Source organism: Rhopilema esculentum, chromosome 8, assembly GCF_057945365.1.
Source record: "Rhopilema esculentum isolate cy_ngs chromosome 8, ASM5794536v1, whole genome shotgun sequence".
Lineage (NCBI taxonomy): Eukaryota > Metazoa > Cnidaria > Scyphozoa > Rhizostomeae > Rhizostomatidae > Rhopilema > Rhopilema esculentum.
In genome coordinates, this window is record NC_142822.1 from 11,631,083 (window position 1) to 11,646,165 (window position 15,083).

Sequence of the window (15,083 nt, forward strand, 5' to 3'; positions counted from 1 at the left end):
AAAGCGGAAAATATGTCACTCTTGGGTGTTTTGATAAACCTTTCGAAAGTTTAAGGCATTTCTTGAAATTGAATGCCACATGGATGTTCCCTTGTTTATATTCATTAAAGGTGTATAAATATCTAGTCTTGCATCACAATTCGATTTTGGAAAAGGGGATCATTTTTCAAATCAAGCCTGTTTGTGATCGCTAAAGCAGGGAAAGCCGTATTTTGAAAAAGCATAAAAGTATTTGGTATGGGATGTTTGTTTTTAGCTTTACACAACATGTACACTCATTTTTTTATAAGAAACAGGTTGTAAGAAACGGTAGGCCCAATCTTTCGAAAGTTGAGAAACAACCCAAATTGAAAAAGCTAATTAACTTTTATAATTTGCAATTTGATTTTCCGAGTTGACACTCGAAACAGTCTTGACATTGAACATCGCTGTACCTTGCAACACTACACTTGACACTCTGAATGTGAGTGAACTATTTACTTTACCTTGGAAGCACGTTTAAAATATTCATTATATAAGAAATTTAAGAAACATGTGAGAAACTTTTGATAGCAAAGTGGCCAAAAATTTGAGAAACTGCCTACCAGCACCGGGCTTCAGTTTCTTATAAAAAAATACGTGTATACCAGTAAGAAATTATGAATAGAATGTACTAGAAGTGAGGTTCTATGGGTCCAGCGGACAGTAGGGTTTCAGGCCCCTTGCCCCAAATCGTCCCCCTTTCCATAGACATCCGGAATTAAAATGTTCCCATCATGTTTGCTTGCCTTGTTGCTTGGAAATTCAAAGGTAGCCTCGCGTCCTTGTGTCTCCCATTGGAGTCAATATTTGACCCTTTCCAATTCGATCAAGTTTACAAAATTCTTCAATGTGGTTACCGCGAGGACCAAACAGAGACCCTGCCTCAATCTTACTCACAGAGCACATAAGATTTCCTTTCCGTTTTCTTTCCGGTTCGTTAAACCATGCTGTTGTTTTTAAACCGCACACAGAAAAGAAAAATAAATTCGGTATTAACAAACCAAGATACAATATCTGTATGATGTTCAAACCTCGTAGAAGACAAAGGAATATTGTGGAAGTGACTGTTTGAATCGAACTAAGGGAGAAGCTGGTCGACTGTGGTCACAGAGAAAGCAGAGTGGAAGAATTACTACAGCAGTATTCTCTTACTTACAAAAAAACTTTATTTATTATCAAGTGTCCATTGTGAACTCAACAAGGTATTTTGAAACTTACTTTTTTCTCGTTTTCTTTAAAGATTAACACAAGTTTCGTTTAACAGAACATCTAGATATGAAAAATGGAGTTAAGGAACAACACTGTTTTATTATTTTGCCTTCGTATGACAATTTTACAGCGTATTTCCAAATGCCTGCTAATATATAGGACTAGCAGCCCACTTGTGTATCATTTCAGCTCTGAATTAGAATTTCGTTGTTTTTTGCAGATCGTTAACTCACTTTTTAATGGCTTTCATTTGAACAATTCTAGGCATTCGTGATCACCCTTCATCCAAAGGACAACCCTAAATGACAGTAACCGAATAAAGCTTTTCAATCTGTCAATGCTGAAAATGAATTACTTTGTTAATAATATGTTTTGAGTATGCTTTCAATCTGATTTATGAGGGCCATTTCGCAAAGCTAAACTTTTTCTCGTCATCTTGTATAGCCATCTTAAAACCACGCACCTAATCGCGACTGTGGTGAGATGCAACATTGGCCTTAACAAGATTCAAAGAGGGGCTAATATTGTTGCGTTTTTGTGATGGCTTGCCCACAGTCATTAAAGACAAGTATCCCTACATTACTAAAATCGCCCCAGTCCATTTGAAATTTAGCAAGTATCTCCGAGTTACACCGTTTCTTGGCGCTTTACCTTGAAGGCTGACCAGGGAAAGACCTTACTAATAAGACTTTTCCCATTCCATCTATATACATTCCATCTACATCTAATCACCCTTTCCCATCTATATACGGTCGAAACAAAGATGAAATAGAGTTGTTTGTGGCAGCCTTTAGTGCACCAGTGAAGATGGTTCCAATCAAATCTATACATCAACAGCATGTGTAAAACTAAAGTTAGCGGCTGCAATGATTATTCTCAACTTTCCCGACAAAGCAATGATGTGGATTTTATGTGCAGAAACTGGATGGTATTGTTGATGGAAGGACATTACCATCAATGTCGTTTTATTGAAATAATAAACGCCGTTAAGAAAAACAAGGAAACTCACAGCGGCGAACATAGGTCCCGATGAAATGTTGTTGGTTATAGATTCCTTCAAAAGGATTTCTACACGAGCTACAAAAAAGTGAAACTCTGTGCACGTGAAAATGATATTTCTCATTGCATCTCATCGTTGCCCCAACTGTAGAAACCACTGATTTTAGATGCTTTTCCTTTTCTTAAGTTTGCAAAAGTTTTTAAAATTGATTTCAGCCCAATATTATGGTCACACTTTATCATGACGTCAGAAATAAACAAATATTCCCAGGTGAACAGAAATGCAGGCGTTCGTCTGGCCCATTTAGTATTCAACAAGAAGAGGGTTCCTCGTAATACATTGTATTGGCAGGCCAGGGTGTTTTTCTTCATCTGGACATTGGCTAAAAGCTTTGCTTGTGTGTATGAAAAGCGTTATATGGTCATCAACTGCATTAGTTTTCCGGTAAAACTGGTACACCATGGGCAAGATATGGATGGTCCATTTTACATTTCATGAAATCCAACCCACCAACAATAACTGACCCCCATCACCAGGGACCGCGGAAGCGGGGTAGCTACGGGAAAACCCCCCCCCCCCCCCTCAAATTTCTAAAATATACTGAAAACCATACAAAAATTGCCCTGCTCTTGGTTTTTAGCATGTTTAGCCCCCCCTCCCGCAAAACGTTTTAGCAACCTGAATCTGCAATATGCTGCGCGGTCCTTGCTCATCTTTTGCCGAGTTTGTGTTTGAGTTTGTGTATCAAGGACCCTACTATCAATTCATATCATAATGCGAAATGAACAGGGTATCAAAGGAAAAGGAAACCCATTTAACCGTAAATTTACATTGCAAATGAAAGCTAAACCCTTTAAGGAAGGGTTCCTCCTTGAACCAACTGGGAGGCTATCTTCACCCTTGCTCATCGGGGATAGTAGCATTTCGTCTCCTTATTGGCAGAGATTTTTATTGAAAGATGAATAAATTTTTAGTGTTTCGTAGCGAAGGAGCGATCGGGGATGATTGTATAAAGTGTATGTGGGTATTGTTCAGCCAACTCATGGGAGGCCATGAATTTGTGATTGAGTTCTTGAAAAGTATTTCAATCCAGTCATTCTTATCTGCCATTTCGCATGATCCAGAGTGTTTCGATAAAATTTGGGATGTCGCTGCGGTTGATTTGGACCAAGGAAAGACTCTTGTAGAGCTCCACGCTTATCATCTTCTGAAATGACAGACTAATCTATGCAAATTTACAGCGTTGGATTATCGCACGGCTCTCTTGAACTTTCCAGACTGGCTTCAGACGAATTTAGTAAAATATTGTAAGAAAAGCGCTTTAAAAAAGCGGATAATATGTCCGTCATGAAATTGTGAACGGATTGTGCTATCGATCATCTTTGTCGTCATTAATTGTAAATTGCTAGCACATTCACAATTGCTCTTTATATTTCTGTTTGCTTTGTGCATTGTGTATGTGTTTGTTTATAAATTTATAAGAATGCCCTACGGGTCATCGTACATGGCAACCAGTAGGCGTTCTCTCTGATCTCCTGAAACCTTGAAACCCCCCAATGCGTCAAGACATTTAACCGGGGAAAACGTCTCATTGAGGAAACAGTACGTAGATATGAAACGAATCCGGTATCGTGTGAACAGGGCCTAAGGTTTCAAGGAGGCCAGCCTAGCTCTAAACACACCTGCCTACACCGAGCATCCAGTTGCATACCGTTCGATTGATTGGGAAATAAGGCATGGATTGGTATTCTAGCAGAAGCCCTTTTGGTAATGCAGTTTATTAACTATATCGGATTTTATCTGTGCAAAATGAAAAGCCAAACAGATTAACGAAAAAGCTACTTTGTTAAGCCTGGTTTCCATATAGCCGTAAGGCTGCCTGCGGCTGCCTGCGACCGCTTTCTGCCATCTTCCATCTTCCACCGTTGGCAAATGGAAACGTTTTGTTTGCAATTGCCTGCGGTATCGGTAACTATGCCGGTAACTAGGTAAAGTTTGAGCGGGAAAAACTGGCGGCCAAAATTCAACAACAAACATGGCTGCTGCAATAAACGGCCGATTATTGCTTCAATATGAATACATATTGCTACTTGCTTACATGAGACACAGAAGAAGGCGCAATAAAGTTAAGAGAAAACACAGGTTTTGGGTGAGACGTATTTTTCAGCAGAGAAGCCAATGCGGCCAGTACACAAACTTGTTTGCCGAACTAAGACTTGGGGATAGAGAATATTTTTTCAGGTGCTTGCAAAATTATTTTCACTTCGTTATTAAATTTTTGTAGGCCTGTTACATTTATGCATTACTCGTTTTTTATAATTGACTTGATAATTGGTGTACATTTGGTTTAATTTTGTTTCAGATTCATGCGAATGACACCTCAGCGATTTGAACATTTGCTGACTTTGGTTGCACCATTTCTCAAGAAAAAGCATTGTAGAAGTAGAGTCCCGATTTCACCAGAAGAACGATTGGTTGTGACAATTAGGTATTTAGCCACTGGTGATTCCCAGCAATCACAATCATTTAATTTTAGATTAGGAAAATCTACAGTTTGCCAAATAATAAAAGAAACATGCGATGCTATTTGGAATGCTCTGAATGAAACTTTTCTTTCTGCCCCCGAGAAAAAAGAAGATTGGGAGAAAATTGCAAGGGAGTTTGAAGATAAATGGAACTTTCCAAACTGTTTGGGGGCCCTGGATGGCAAACATGTAGCAATGGAGTGCCCTAAAAACCAAGGCTCAGCCTGCTACAACTATAAGGGCTTCCACAGCCTGGTTTTGCTGGCGGTGTGTGATGCCAATTACTGTTTTTCCCTTGTAGACATTGGGGGCAATGGGGGAGATAACGATGCCTCAATTTTTGCACAGTCAGAGATGGGTATGGCTTTCAACAACAATGAAATTGATTTCCCAGAACCTAAAACAGTAAATGGCCACAATCTACCACATGTGTTGGTGGGAGATGAAATATTCAAATTGGAGACATGGCTAATGAAGCCATATCCAGGGAGAGACCTTACACCCGATAGATCAGTTTATAATTATCGGCTGTCAAGATGCCGGAGAACAATAGAAAATACATTTGGCATTCTTTCTGCTAAATGGCGCATATTTAGAAGACCCATCCGTGCAAGTATCACAACAGTTGATAGAATAATCAAAGCCTGTGTGTGCTTGCACAACTATCTCAAGCAGTTAGAGAATGCCAATTACACACCTAGGGGATTTGTTGATTCAGAAGATGCAAATGGAAATTTCCTTGCTGGCACTTGGAGATCTATTGTATCAACAGATGAGTCAGCTTTACATCCCATTAAGAAAAGAAGTTGCAATAACTTCAGCAAAAGTGCAAAAGCAACAAGGGACAGTTTCAAGACATACTTTAATAGCAAAGCTGGCTCAGTTTTCTGGCAAAAAGAACATGTAGAAAGTTGTGGTGACACATTAATATAAACTGCATAAACAAAATAAATCAATTAAACAAAGCTGTATCAATATTGTTTGTGTTTAGTTACTGTTATTTGTGTTTAGCTCAAATCAGTGTATAGCATATGATTACTGCTACCATGTGTACTTGCTTCTGGGGTAGCCTCTTCTAGGAAGGCAGCATGTTTACCTGGTGTCTGAAATGGCACTTGGAGTTGTTGATATGGAGAATTCTCAATTCTGTTTCCATCCCTAGGCACAGGCCTTGGGATAAAGGGCCTGTTTTGATTCAAGCTTAACTGCTGTTGATTATTTGGTGAAACATTATGGAGAGAGCCAGGCAGATTTCTGTATTGGTTGGGTTGTTGCATCATTGGAAATGAAGCCTTTGACCACTCTATGTCATTGAAAACTTTCATAATATTCAATTTTGCCATTGACTTTAAACGAGGCTCCAGCGATTTCAATTGACCCACAAGACTCAAGCAGAAGTACTTGTCCTCATCTTCTTCTTTTCTCAAATCTGCTTCATTTTTTTGCTGGTCAAGTCTTTTGTGAAGACCATTCATTGCCTTAAGAAACTGTTGATCCATTTCTACAGAACTAGGCGCTTTTACATCATTAGACCAGGCCTTTCGCATTGATTTATTTGGCCTTTCTTCTCCAATTTCTTCTTGCAAAGATGTCTTCTTTTTCTTGTTAATAGATGATGCCCTTGAAGATGTCCTGGAGCTACCAGTTTCATCTTCACCTTGTAAAGAAATTGTGTCATTGTCATTGCTTGCATTCTCATCTTCACAAGTTTCCTTGCAGGATAAAATTTCATCTAAAGGGTCAATTGATGATCTTGTATTCACAGAGTCAGTTAAACTTTCTTCTACACCATCAAAAGTATAATTTTCATCCTCGACATCTTTTGGTCCAACTTCATTGCAAGTTTCTTCCTCTGATTGCTGGTCTGCATCAAGGGTTGGCCTAGGCTTTCTCTTTATGTTTGACGTACTTTCCCTGTGTTTGATGTGTATCAATAGCCACCGAAGATGCTCGAATTCCTCCCTTATTTCTGCCAAATCAGCCCTTCCGGATCCTGATCTAGCTGAAGCCCTCATTCTCTTTATGTATTTGGCAAAATTTGTTCTGATACTGTTGTACCTTCTTTGCGCTTCGTCAATGTCAATTCCAAGCTGTGCTGACACTTCTTTCCATGCGTTTTTTTTCTTTTGAGGAACTTTATAGTCCTTGCATTTCTTGTCGTATATGGAACGATAATTTCTTATGCAGTCCATTAGTTTTTCATTACTAATTTCTGAGATCTGTTCCGAAGTTTCGACTACGAAAGACGAGGACAACGCCATGTTTTTTGGAAAGATGTGAAATTGAACAACAACAACATTTTCCAAAGGCCCTCTTCCAATTGGTTCTTTCACATCACATGATTCGTTTGAACAAAAGAATGCCGCAGGCAGCCGCAGGCAAGGCGTTTCCATTTGTAATTTGTCTGCCGGCGGTACCGGGAGGCTGCCGTAAGAGCCGGGAAAAGTTGAACTCGTTCAACTTTCTCCCGGCTCTCCCGGCAGTCTTACGGCACTTCAAACAGCTGCCTGCGGTACCGTTAGAAAGCGTTTCCATAAAGAATTATCTGCCGGCGATACCGTAGGGATGGAAGATGGAAGATGGCAGAAAGCAGTCGCAGGCAGCCGCAGGCAGCCTTACGGCTATATGGAAACCAGGCTTTAAGTCAACGAATCGTGTACGCAGGGTCAACAAATTACTTAGGACCGCAAGGTTTTTGCGAAATGCCGCCTGTGTTTTATTAATTAAAAGATTCAATGCATGTTGGCCTAGGCGACCACCAACAGAACGACAATCTCAAAATTCTGCCGCACAAAGTTTGTTTCTGCTTTGTATGATAGTTTTTAATGGCAAGTGGGGTCAATACCATAACTGTGCATGGGACCCCCAAAAGGGTTTTAGAAATATTGGGAGTGTACAATACAGAAAGATGATCGCCAACCATTCCATTTTAAATACAGAAACGTTACAGTTAAAAATGGAATCTGACAGAATCTGAACGTATCCGAGTGAATCTGCGTGAATCTGAGTGAATCCGAGTGACTGAGTGAATCTGAGTGAATCAAAGTATCCAGGGAAGGAAAATATTGTTATGAAAGTAATTTGTCACCAATCCCTTAGGCCACAGTCTGAATACTTTAGATTGAGCTTTGATTAAAGGGATTTTCGGATTATTAATTCTTTAATCTCTTCGAATTGTTATTAGTTCGACTATTTTTAGTTGGTAGCACCAAAATTACCCTAGGTACCAGAGCCTCAAAACCGGCGATACGGTCAAAGACCAATGGGCGAAAAAACAATTTTTGAAGAGGTTGGAAGGAAAGAGGCTAGATTACTCTCTTTCCAATCCACGCTTCAATGTATATTTCCCGAGACTAGATTTAAATTTCATTTTTGAATGGTAATTATGGAGATCCTGTCGCCTGGAGTACGCCAGGATAAAACGAGAGCAAGTATCTATTTGTGAAGTAGAAGCAAATAGCGAAGGTGCCTTGATAGAGCCCCAATTCCAGGAGATGTTGCAAAATAAATACAACAGTTGGCCTATGCTTTTATTTTAACACGATGGCGTAGATCTCCACAAATAGTGTCAGAAAATATTATTTTGATCCAGGACTGTTACGATAATATATTTGCTGCAATCTCATCAATAATTCTTCGCTGAAAGAGTACCGAAAATACTTTGCCTATTTTCATCTGATTATTTTCAATATTGACTGATTATTTATACTCTAAACTAGGGATTGTTGTGGTGGTGGGGGGGGGGGGAGAGAGTTTTGAATCTATCGATACTTCGTCCCAGCCCCACATAATTTTCGCCACTGTTTTAATTCTACGTATATCTTGCTCGCACACTGTCCGCTGCATCTTTCTCTCCCCAGGACAACAATCAATCTTCGAGTCTAAAGGTCTGGAACGTCGCCAGATACCAAGCTTTTCCAAATGCAACCATTTTGAAAACGCATTTTTATTCAGATCTGAATAATCTGCAGATGATGTGCGAACTTTTGAGATTTTTCAAATCATCGTCCTAGATATTTTTTCCATGTAAGTGGCACTTAACTTTGAAAAGAAAACCTGTCTGTGAAATAAATAATTTCTAGAAAACAAGCTCCCCTTATTTTAGCATCAAACCTAAAATCTCCTTTGAATAAGAAACCCCCAATCCAACATCTGTCTTTACAAATTAACAACTTGAATATTCTGCGGTCTTTTCAAACGAAATTATCCTTGGTTCTTTAAGGAAGGTAATTACCCCCGTGATTGCGGACAATACCCAGTCTGATCTTGGTAATAAAACAGAATACTAATTATAGAGATTCTATTCTGTGTCATTGTGCATGGCTTACTTTCATCTCGTGTATTGCCATATCGCAGCATTGACTGTGATCGCAGCGAATGTAATGGCAGTGCTTTGTCTGTTTCAGTTTGTACAAGTGACGCGCGGTCAAATCTGAAGAGAACATGGCCGCTCGCTGGAGATTTCTGCCAATTGTCATCCTGATTGTCGCTTGGTCGGCTCTTGTTGAGGGTAAGTGATGTTCGCGTGTTGTGGTAGAAGTTAACAAATTTGTATTATCCTAGCATGGCAGCACACATTTCTTCTCTTTAGGTTTGCCGTACCCTTTATTGCTTACAAAACCTTACTTCATCCAGTCGCTAAATTATCTGATTCACCTTTTTCACACGTAGTTACGTACACACGTGCACGCCCCCTTATATAATATTTCGTTCTATTTCGTTCCTATAACTTCTTTGAACTTCAAAAAAGGAGGCCAGAATAGTAGAGGGAGTTTGGTTATTATCTATTAGCAGTGCATCACGCTAAAAAAACAGCGTACCATGACCTACCCCTGCCCTTTTTCATCGCCCCCAAGACCTCCTAGTTACCCAGCATCTTCTAGTCAACAACATTCCATTCTTTTCTTCTTATAAAATTCACCTACATTCTTCGTGTACCAGATTTCAATTTTCCGCTCGTTTAATAAACAGCCGCCCATTGAATGTAATCATCGATCATAAATCGTGAGTCATTTGCCTCCTTGAGTCATTTTGAACTGCCTCCATCCATTCACAGCCTCCATCCATTCACAGCCTATTTTCGCGCTCTGATGGGTTGTTGCAGGCGGTAGTTGGCGATCACCCATCAAGATTCTGGCTTCGTTAACACCTTAGCTTTGGTCCGAAATATGTCAAAAATTGACCTCACCTTGCCCCGTGGTTATTCTATTTCCTTGCCTCGAATTCGATCCTTATTCTGCTTGCTTTATTTGCAGGGACGAAAACAAGTTGCTAATTTAGGGGGGGCGTGGAAGTATGAAAATTCCAACTTTAAGTGATAAATTTTTCATTCGACCAGTAGATCTGTTGTACCTACCAAATTGATATTTGTAAATAGCCCGAAAACCATAGTTCTATTTTCTTTATAATTACCAAATCTTTACTCAATAATTAGCCTAAAGCATAAAAGCCTAAATCTCTAAATTTTGATTAACATGAAACAAACATTAAACATACTGTAAGAAGTAAAGCAACATTTAAGCAAAACCAGTATTAGATATACTTAATGATTAGTAGTATTCTTTCAGATCAATTGATCAATTTTATCTAAAATACATTTTTTCACGATATAGAAGCACCAAGAATTTGGGCCTTTAAACTTTTCAGAGGGCCAAATGCCTTTTCATTCTTTACAATTGAAATGATGATTTGAGAACAAACTTGTGCATATGCCTGATTCGAAAGATGAAATACTCTTCTTTGATCAAATACTTCTACTGCAGTTTTTGCAATGTGTTCTTGCTCCACAGCAGTTTTGTCATAGGAATTTATGATAAGGACTCAAGGACATTAACAAATAACAGGGGAGTTTAGCATAAACTCGTTTTTTATAAGAAGCGTTGAGAATTTTTAGTACTGAAAGATTCTTAATCTTTTATTGAATTAACTACTCGTAGTTTCTAAAAAAATTCCCACTCTAATATTTTCTGATCAATGCGGGTATTATTATTCCAAACTGTAAGTTTCAAGTTTCTTATCCGTAAGTTCACCTTGCCTGTTCGTAATTTGATTCAACTCCCGTCAGAAAGAAAGAAAAAGAAAACGGGGCAAGTGTGCAATTTGGATCCAGTGGAGACGGGATTCACAATAGAAAACGATTGGATTGGTCAGCATCAGCCTGTGAATTTTAATGTTTAGAATTTTTATATTTAAAATAAAAAAACTTCTTAAAATATAAAATTCACAAGTTTGGTCTTAAGAAAAAAATTCCAAGTCAACCGTTACGTTTTCCAACTGTAACTGGATTTTCCAAACTTTGGGGGGGCGTTACGCCCCCCACGCCCCCCTATTATTTACGTGCCTGTTTATTTGTATTAACACTTACAGAGAGTCAAGACCCTATGAATTTTTTAAACTTCAAGTATTGTTAATAATTATGTTTTTACAAATAAATAAAAACTATTTCTAATGCTAAAAAGCTCCCTGCAAGGGTTTAATCTCTTATTTAATTTTTTCGACAATCTGAGGCTGGATTGTTCTTAATTTTTTCTTAATTAAATAGGGTGTAAGCAGTGTGAGTGCTAGCTTTTTCGCTCTAGGGAGGTAGTCAGGCCTCCTTTGCCAACAAAGTGAGTGAGACAGATTTGAAAATTCACCGAAAAAGCACCCACACATTGATAAAAATCCTTGATTTTGAGAAAAAACGTTGTTCAAAATTGCATTTTGCAGAAGCTCAGCCTCATCTTATTCTAAATTTGTTCTTAACTTTTGACCAATTTTGAGGCTTTTGTTCTTACAAAATTGTTTTTACAAAGAAAAGAAGTGGCTCAGGGTGAAAATCGCTTCAGGATGCAAAAGTTTTTGTGATAAACAACCAAAATTTTTTTTTCCAAATGGAGCATGCAAACTGTTTACAGAATGGACAGTCGACGGGAAAAGGGCATTATTGGCAACGATAGATAACGGGGTGGGAAGGGGGGTGGGGGGTGAAAGGGATTCGGAAACAACAGGGACGGATTTAAACAACAATGATTGGGGGATGGTGTGAGATACTAATTAGATTTTGGTACCACACCCATCAGGTTACTGGGAAATGATGAAAACACCTATTTTCACAATTTGGTGATTTACTTGAAGGTGAAAAGGATAACAACATAATTAATGTAAGTTCTTGGCGTTGTTTTGTCACTACTGACTACCAAAAAATGATTTTTACCGTCTGGTAGGAGGGGCAATTCTTTATTGCAAATAGCGTACTAGATTTTTCCCATTCCCAAACAAAAAGATTTCTGGGGATTTTCTGACAAAACAGTAAGATTTCCATCAAAAGTGTTCGAGATTTTTGGAATGATTTACCCTCGGACTGGCATCAATATTTACAGATGGAATAAAAAGAACACAGAAATATGGGGGGGGGGGGGTGTTTAAGTGATAAATTTAATGGAATTTTGGCTCGTCACCAACGTCCAAATGTTGCTTGGACTTGCATTTTCCGATCAGTTTGTTTTTCGTGTTGTGGTCTAGCTCCAGCTGCTTTCTCGTTTCGCACCTTTTGTATTAATATTCATTTGTAAACTGTTCTAAGGCAGAAAACCGGGTTATTCAAGAAAGAGTATTCTTGAGTAGACCTTCCTAGGCATGAAGCCAAGGGCGGGCACACGGGGCATTGTCCGCCCAACTAGAATTATTTGCCCCTTTGTACCCGTCCAAAAATTTTAGAAGGAACACATGTTTTTGTCTAAAAACTTAGAAACCGTGAAAACGGCGTATTCCTACATGAATGTCGAAAAAAGTCGGTCTCAACAAAGTCTGTACATCTGTGCATTCATGGTAAAAACCAATATCGACTGTGCACCAGTCCACACAATGCTATATCGAGTCCATCCAACTGCAGACATGCTTCAACCTCCGTTGAATGCTTGTTTTCGGCACTGAGCAAGGTACATAGATGCTCCCAACGAAGATGTCAAGCTGCAAAAAGAGACTCGAACTTCCTTCATTTTGAACGACAATCTTTGATGTCGCTGCAGTTCAGGGACGCCGGAACGAGCAAGGGGCAAGGGGAGCAGACTTGAGTAGAAGGGCATTTTAAAGATCACTCCCAGCTTCTACTAATTCCTTCCACTGACTGCCATTTTATTTCAACCTTTTGTAGATATCTTGAAATTGGCTAACTTTTGGAATAAAGATTTATTTTACAAGTTTTGAAAAATGTCGTCATGAATTAAGCACTGTAATCAGAATTTCATATGAATCTCTCTGATAATTACAATTTGCCGGCTTCAAGGGCACATTAATGAAAAAGGCATTCTGGCCCCCCTTGCCCCTCCTATCAAAGGGCAACAGGGGCGGTTAACCCCCCGCACCCCCTTCTCCGGCGTCCCTGCTGCAGTTTGATGAATTTTTTAATATGATAGGGCTCCGTTGCACCTATCATCATAGCTTACTTTCCATTTACAGTTAATTTTGGGATTTATTCTGTTAAATACTTAATAGTAAAAAAGTCTTCTCTTCAGATTTTTGCGTATCTAATCTCCAGTGAAGAAAGGTTACAAATACTCTACTTTTGAAGGCTCTTCAATATCATTGCTTATGTTTTATTGAAAACCATTTCTTAGGTTCTTGCCGTCAAATAACAAGCCGACCTTAACTCGGCATTTTCCGCCAGGGGCGTTGCTAAAGAAGAGCGCTTTCCCCCATTCTTTGTCCGCCGGCACATAATATTTTTCTCAAACTGTAGCATAATTATAATATTTTTGTAACAGTTGAAACGTGTTAAGAAGCAACTCACCTTTCAAAGTATGGAACTGAAAATGCTTCAAATTGAACTTTTAGAATTCTCAATATTGAAACAGAAACACATAAAGGCAGCATATAAAATCACTTATCTTATGACCACACCCAAAAAGAATGAGACACGCTCCTTTTTGGCAAAAAGCAATACGGTACCCTTCCAAAAAACGTTTTGGCTTTGCCCTGTTGCCCGCTCGCCGTTTAAGTGCTGGCTTTGTGTCTGGGCCTTTCAAAAAGGCCATTGTGTCCCTTTCGGGAGAAGTGGTTGCTGCTGAGAAAATGGCTGCTTGCGCCATCCGTGTGTATCTGTCTCAGCAATGATATCGATGGCTTTGACCGCCCTTAATGTCCCTCTCGGTTCTAATTTGGAGCTTTTTAATTATCCTTTGAAACGACCCGGGGTCATTTAAAAATGTTTCTCAGATTTAGGAAGCAAAACCAAACTCATCCAATTAGTAAAACACAGCCTAACCACTATTTTCTGCTCGCATTATTGGGTGCAGTGTCTAGTTTATGGAAAACCCCCAGAGAATCATGATCTCCGTTGTCTTTAAAATTCTCCTTCCAAGTTTTCCCCTGCCTGTTTCATTTCTTGTTTACGGATGTTTTGCTTATGAGCCTTAAATCGAAAGAACTTTTTCATTGTTGAGGGTCACTTGCTTTTCTTTGACCACTTCGCTAAGAATTTAAATCAATGAAACTTCGTGTATCGAAGGATAAGATAGAGATAAGATCATTGAAGAGCCTTACAGCAAATACCTATCTCGTATTATTAGCCATATTGATCAGTGTAGCAACTTCTCCTTGTGATTGAAGCACTTAATTGGGTCGGATTATGATACGATCGACGGTCGTGGCTCTCAAATCTCTTTTATTTCTTTTTTAAGCCGTAGAATAATCTTTGAAAGCCTTAAGAACTGCGGATGAACTGCTTTGTTTCAAACTTTGATGCTTCCCTGAGGCTTCCCCTCATATTTGGGTGTTAACTTAATTCCTATTGCAATTTTGGTCATTTGGTGATTCAAGGTTGTCGAATATAATCAAATTACTTTTATTTGCTTCTGTCTGGCTGAGTAATTGTTTTGAGTAGTTGCAAATTGGCTAGGCCGATGTGTGCAGGCCCGTGTGTCTTTGCAATTTAGGTTGCCAAATGCTTTGCCAGTTTTGATTGCAAAATGTTTGACTTCAAAATGATTGAAATTCGTTTGGTGTAAATAGAGGAAATAAGAAAGTATGAAAAGGGTGATGATTTTGTTTCTACATTTGTAGACAATGGTGAATCTGATGTACAATCATTAAGATCTGTCCGTCAATGAAAGTTCTGATCATTATGAAACACGTCGATTTGTTATTGTAAGGATAAAAAAGATTATCAACATTTGCAGCTGTTCATCAGATGTTTCTTAAGTACGCACAACATTTTTTTCATAAAAGATTTTGATTAATATTCAGACGAAGGAATGGACTTTTCAAACAGCCGCGCCCAAAAGAAAATTAGATGACTGAATTTTTAGTCTTTGATTTTTTCGTTGGCAAACAAATTGCATTTGCAATGA

At 38.8% G+C, this 15,083-nt stretch overlaps 2 protein-coding genes across 5 annotated transcripts in view; one reads left to right on the forward strand and one right to left on the reverse strand.

Annotated features, from left to right (window-relative positions):
* The first annotated feature begins 28 nt into the window (after positions 1 to 28).
* LOC135694960 (uncharacterized) overlaps positions 29 to 15,083 on the forward strand; it is a 32,744-nt gene continuing 17,689 nt past the window's right edge. The window contains exons 1-3 of one of the 4 annotated variants that reach the window (XM_089109566.1): positions 29 to 235; positions 993 to 1,223; positions 9,162 to 9,265. In XM_089109566.1, the coding sequence (XP_088965692.1) occupies positions 9,199 to 9,265 (67 nt within the window). In that variant the 5' untranslated portion in view covers positions 29 to 235; positions 993 to 1,223; positions 9,162 to 9,198. Of the gene's footprint in view, positions 236 to 316; positions 1,224 to 2,989; positions 3,998 to 8,615; positions 8,782 to 9,161; positions 9,266 to 15,083 lie in introns of those variants that run through there. The other 3 variants (XM_089109567.1, XM_089109568.1, XM_089109569.1) reach the window with 3 other exon arrangements.
* On the reverse strand, positions 4,374 to 8,616 carry LOC148959888 (uncharacterized). The gene has a single exon (XM_089109573.1). The coding sequence runs from the start codon at positions 7,146 to 7,148 to the stop codon at positions 5,763 to 5,765; it is 1,386 nt and encodes a 461-aa protein (XP_088965699.1). The 5' UTR covers positions 7,149 to 8,616; the 3' UTR covers positions 4,374 to 5,762.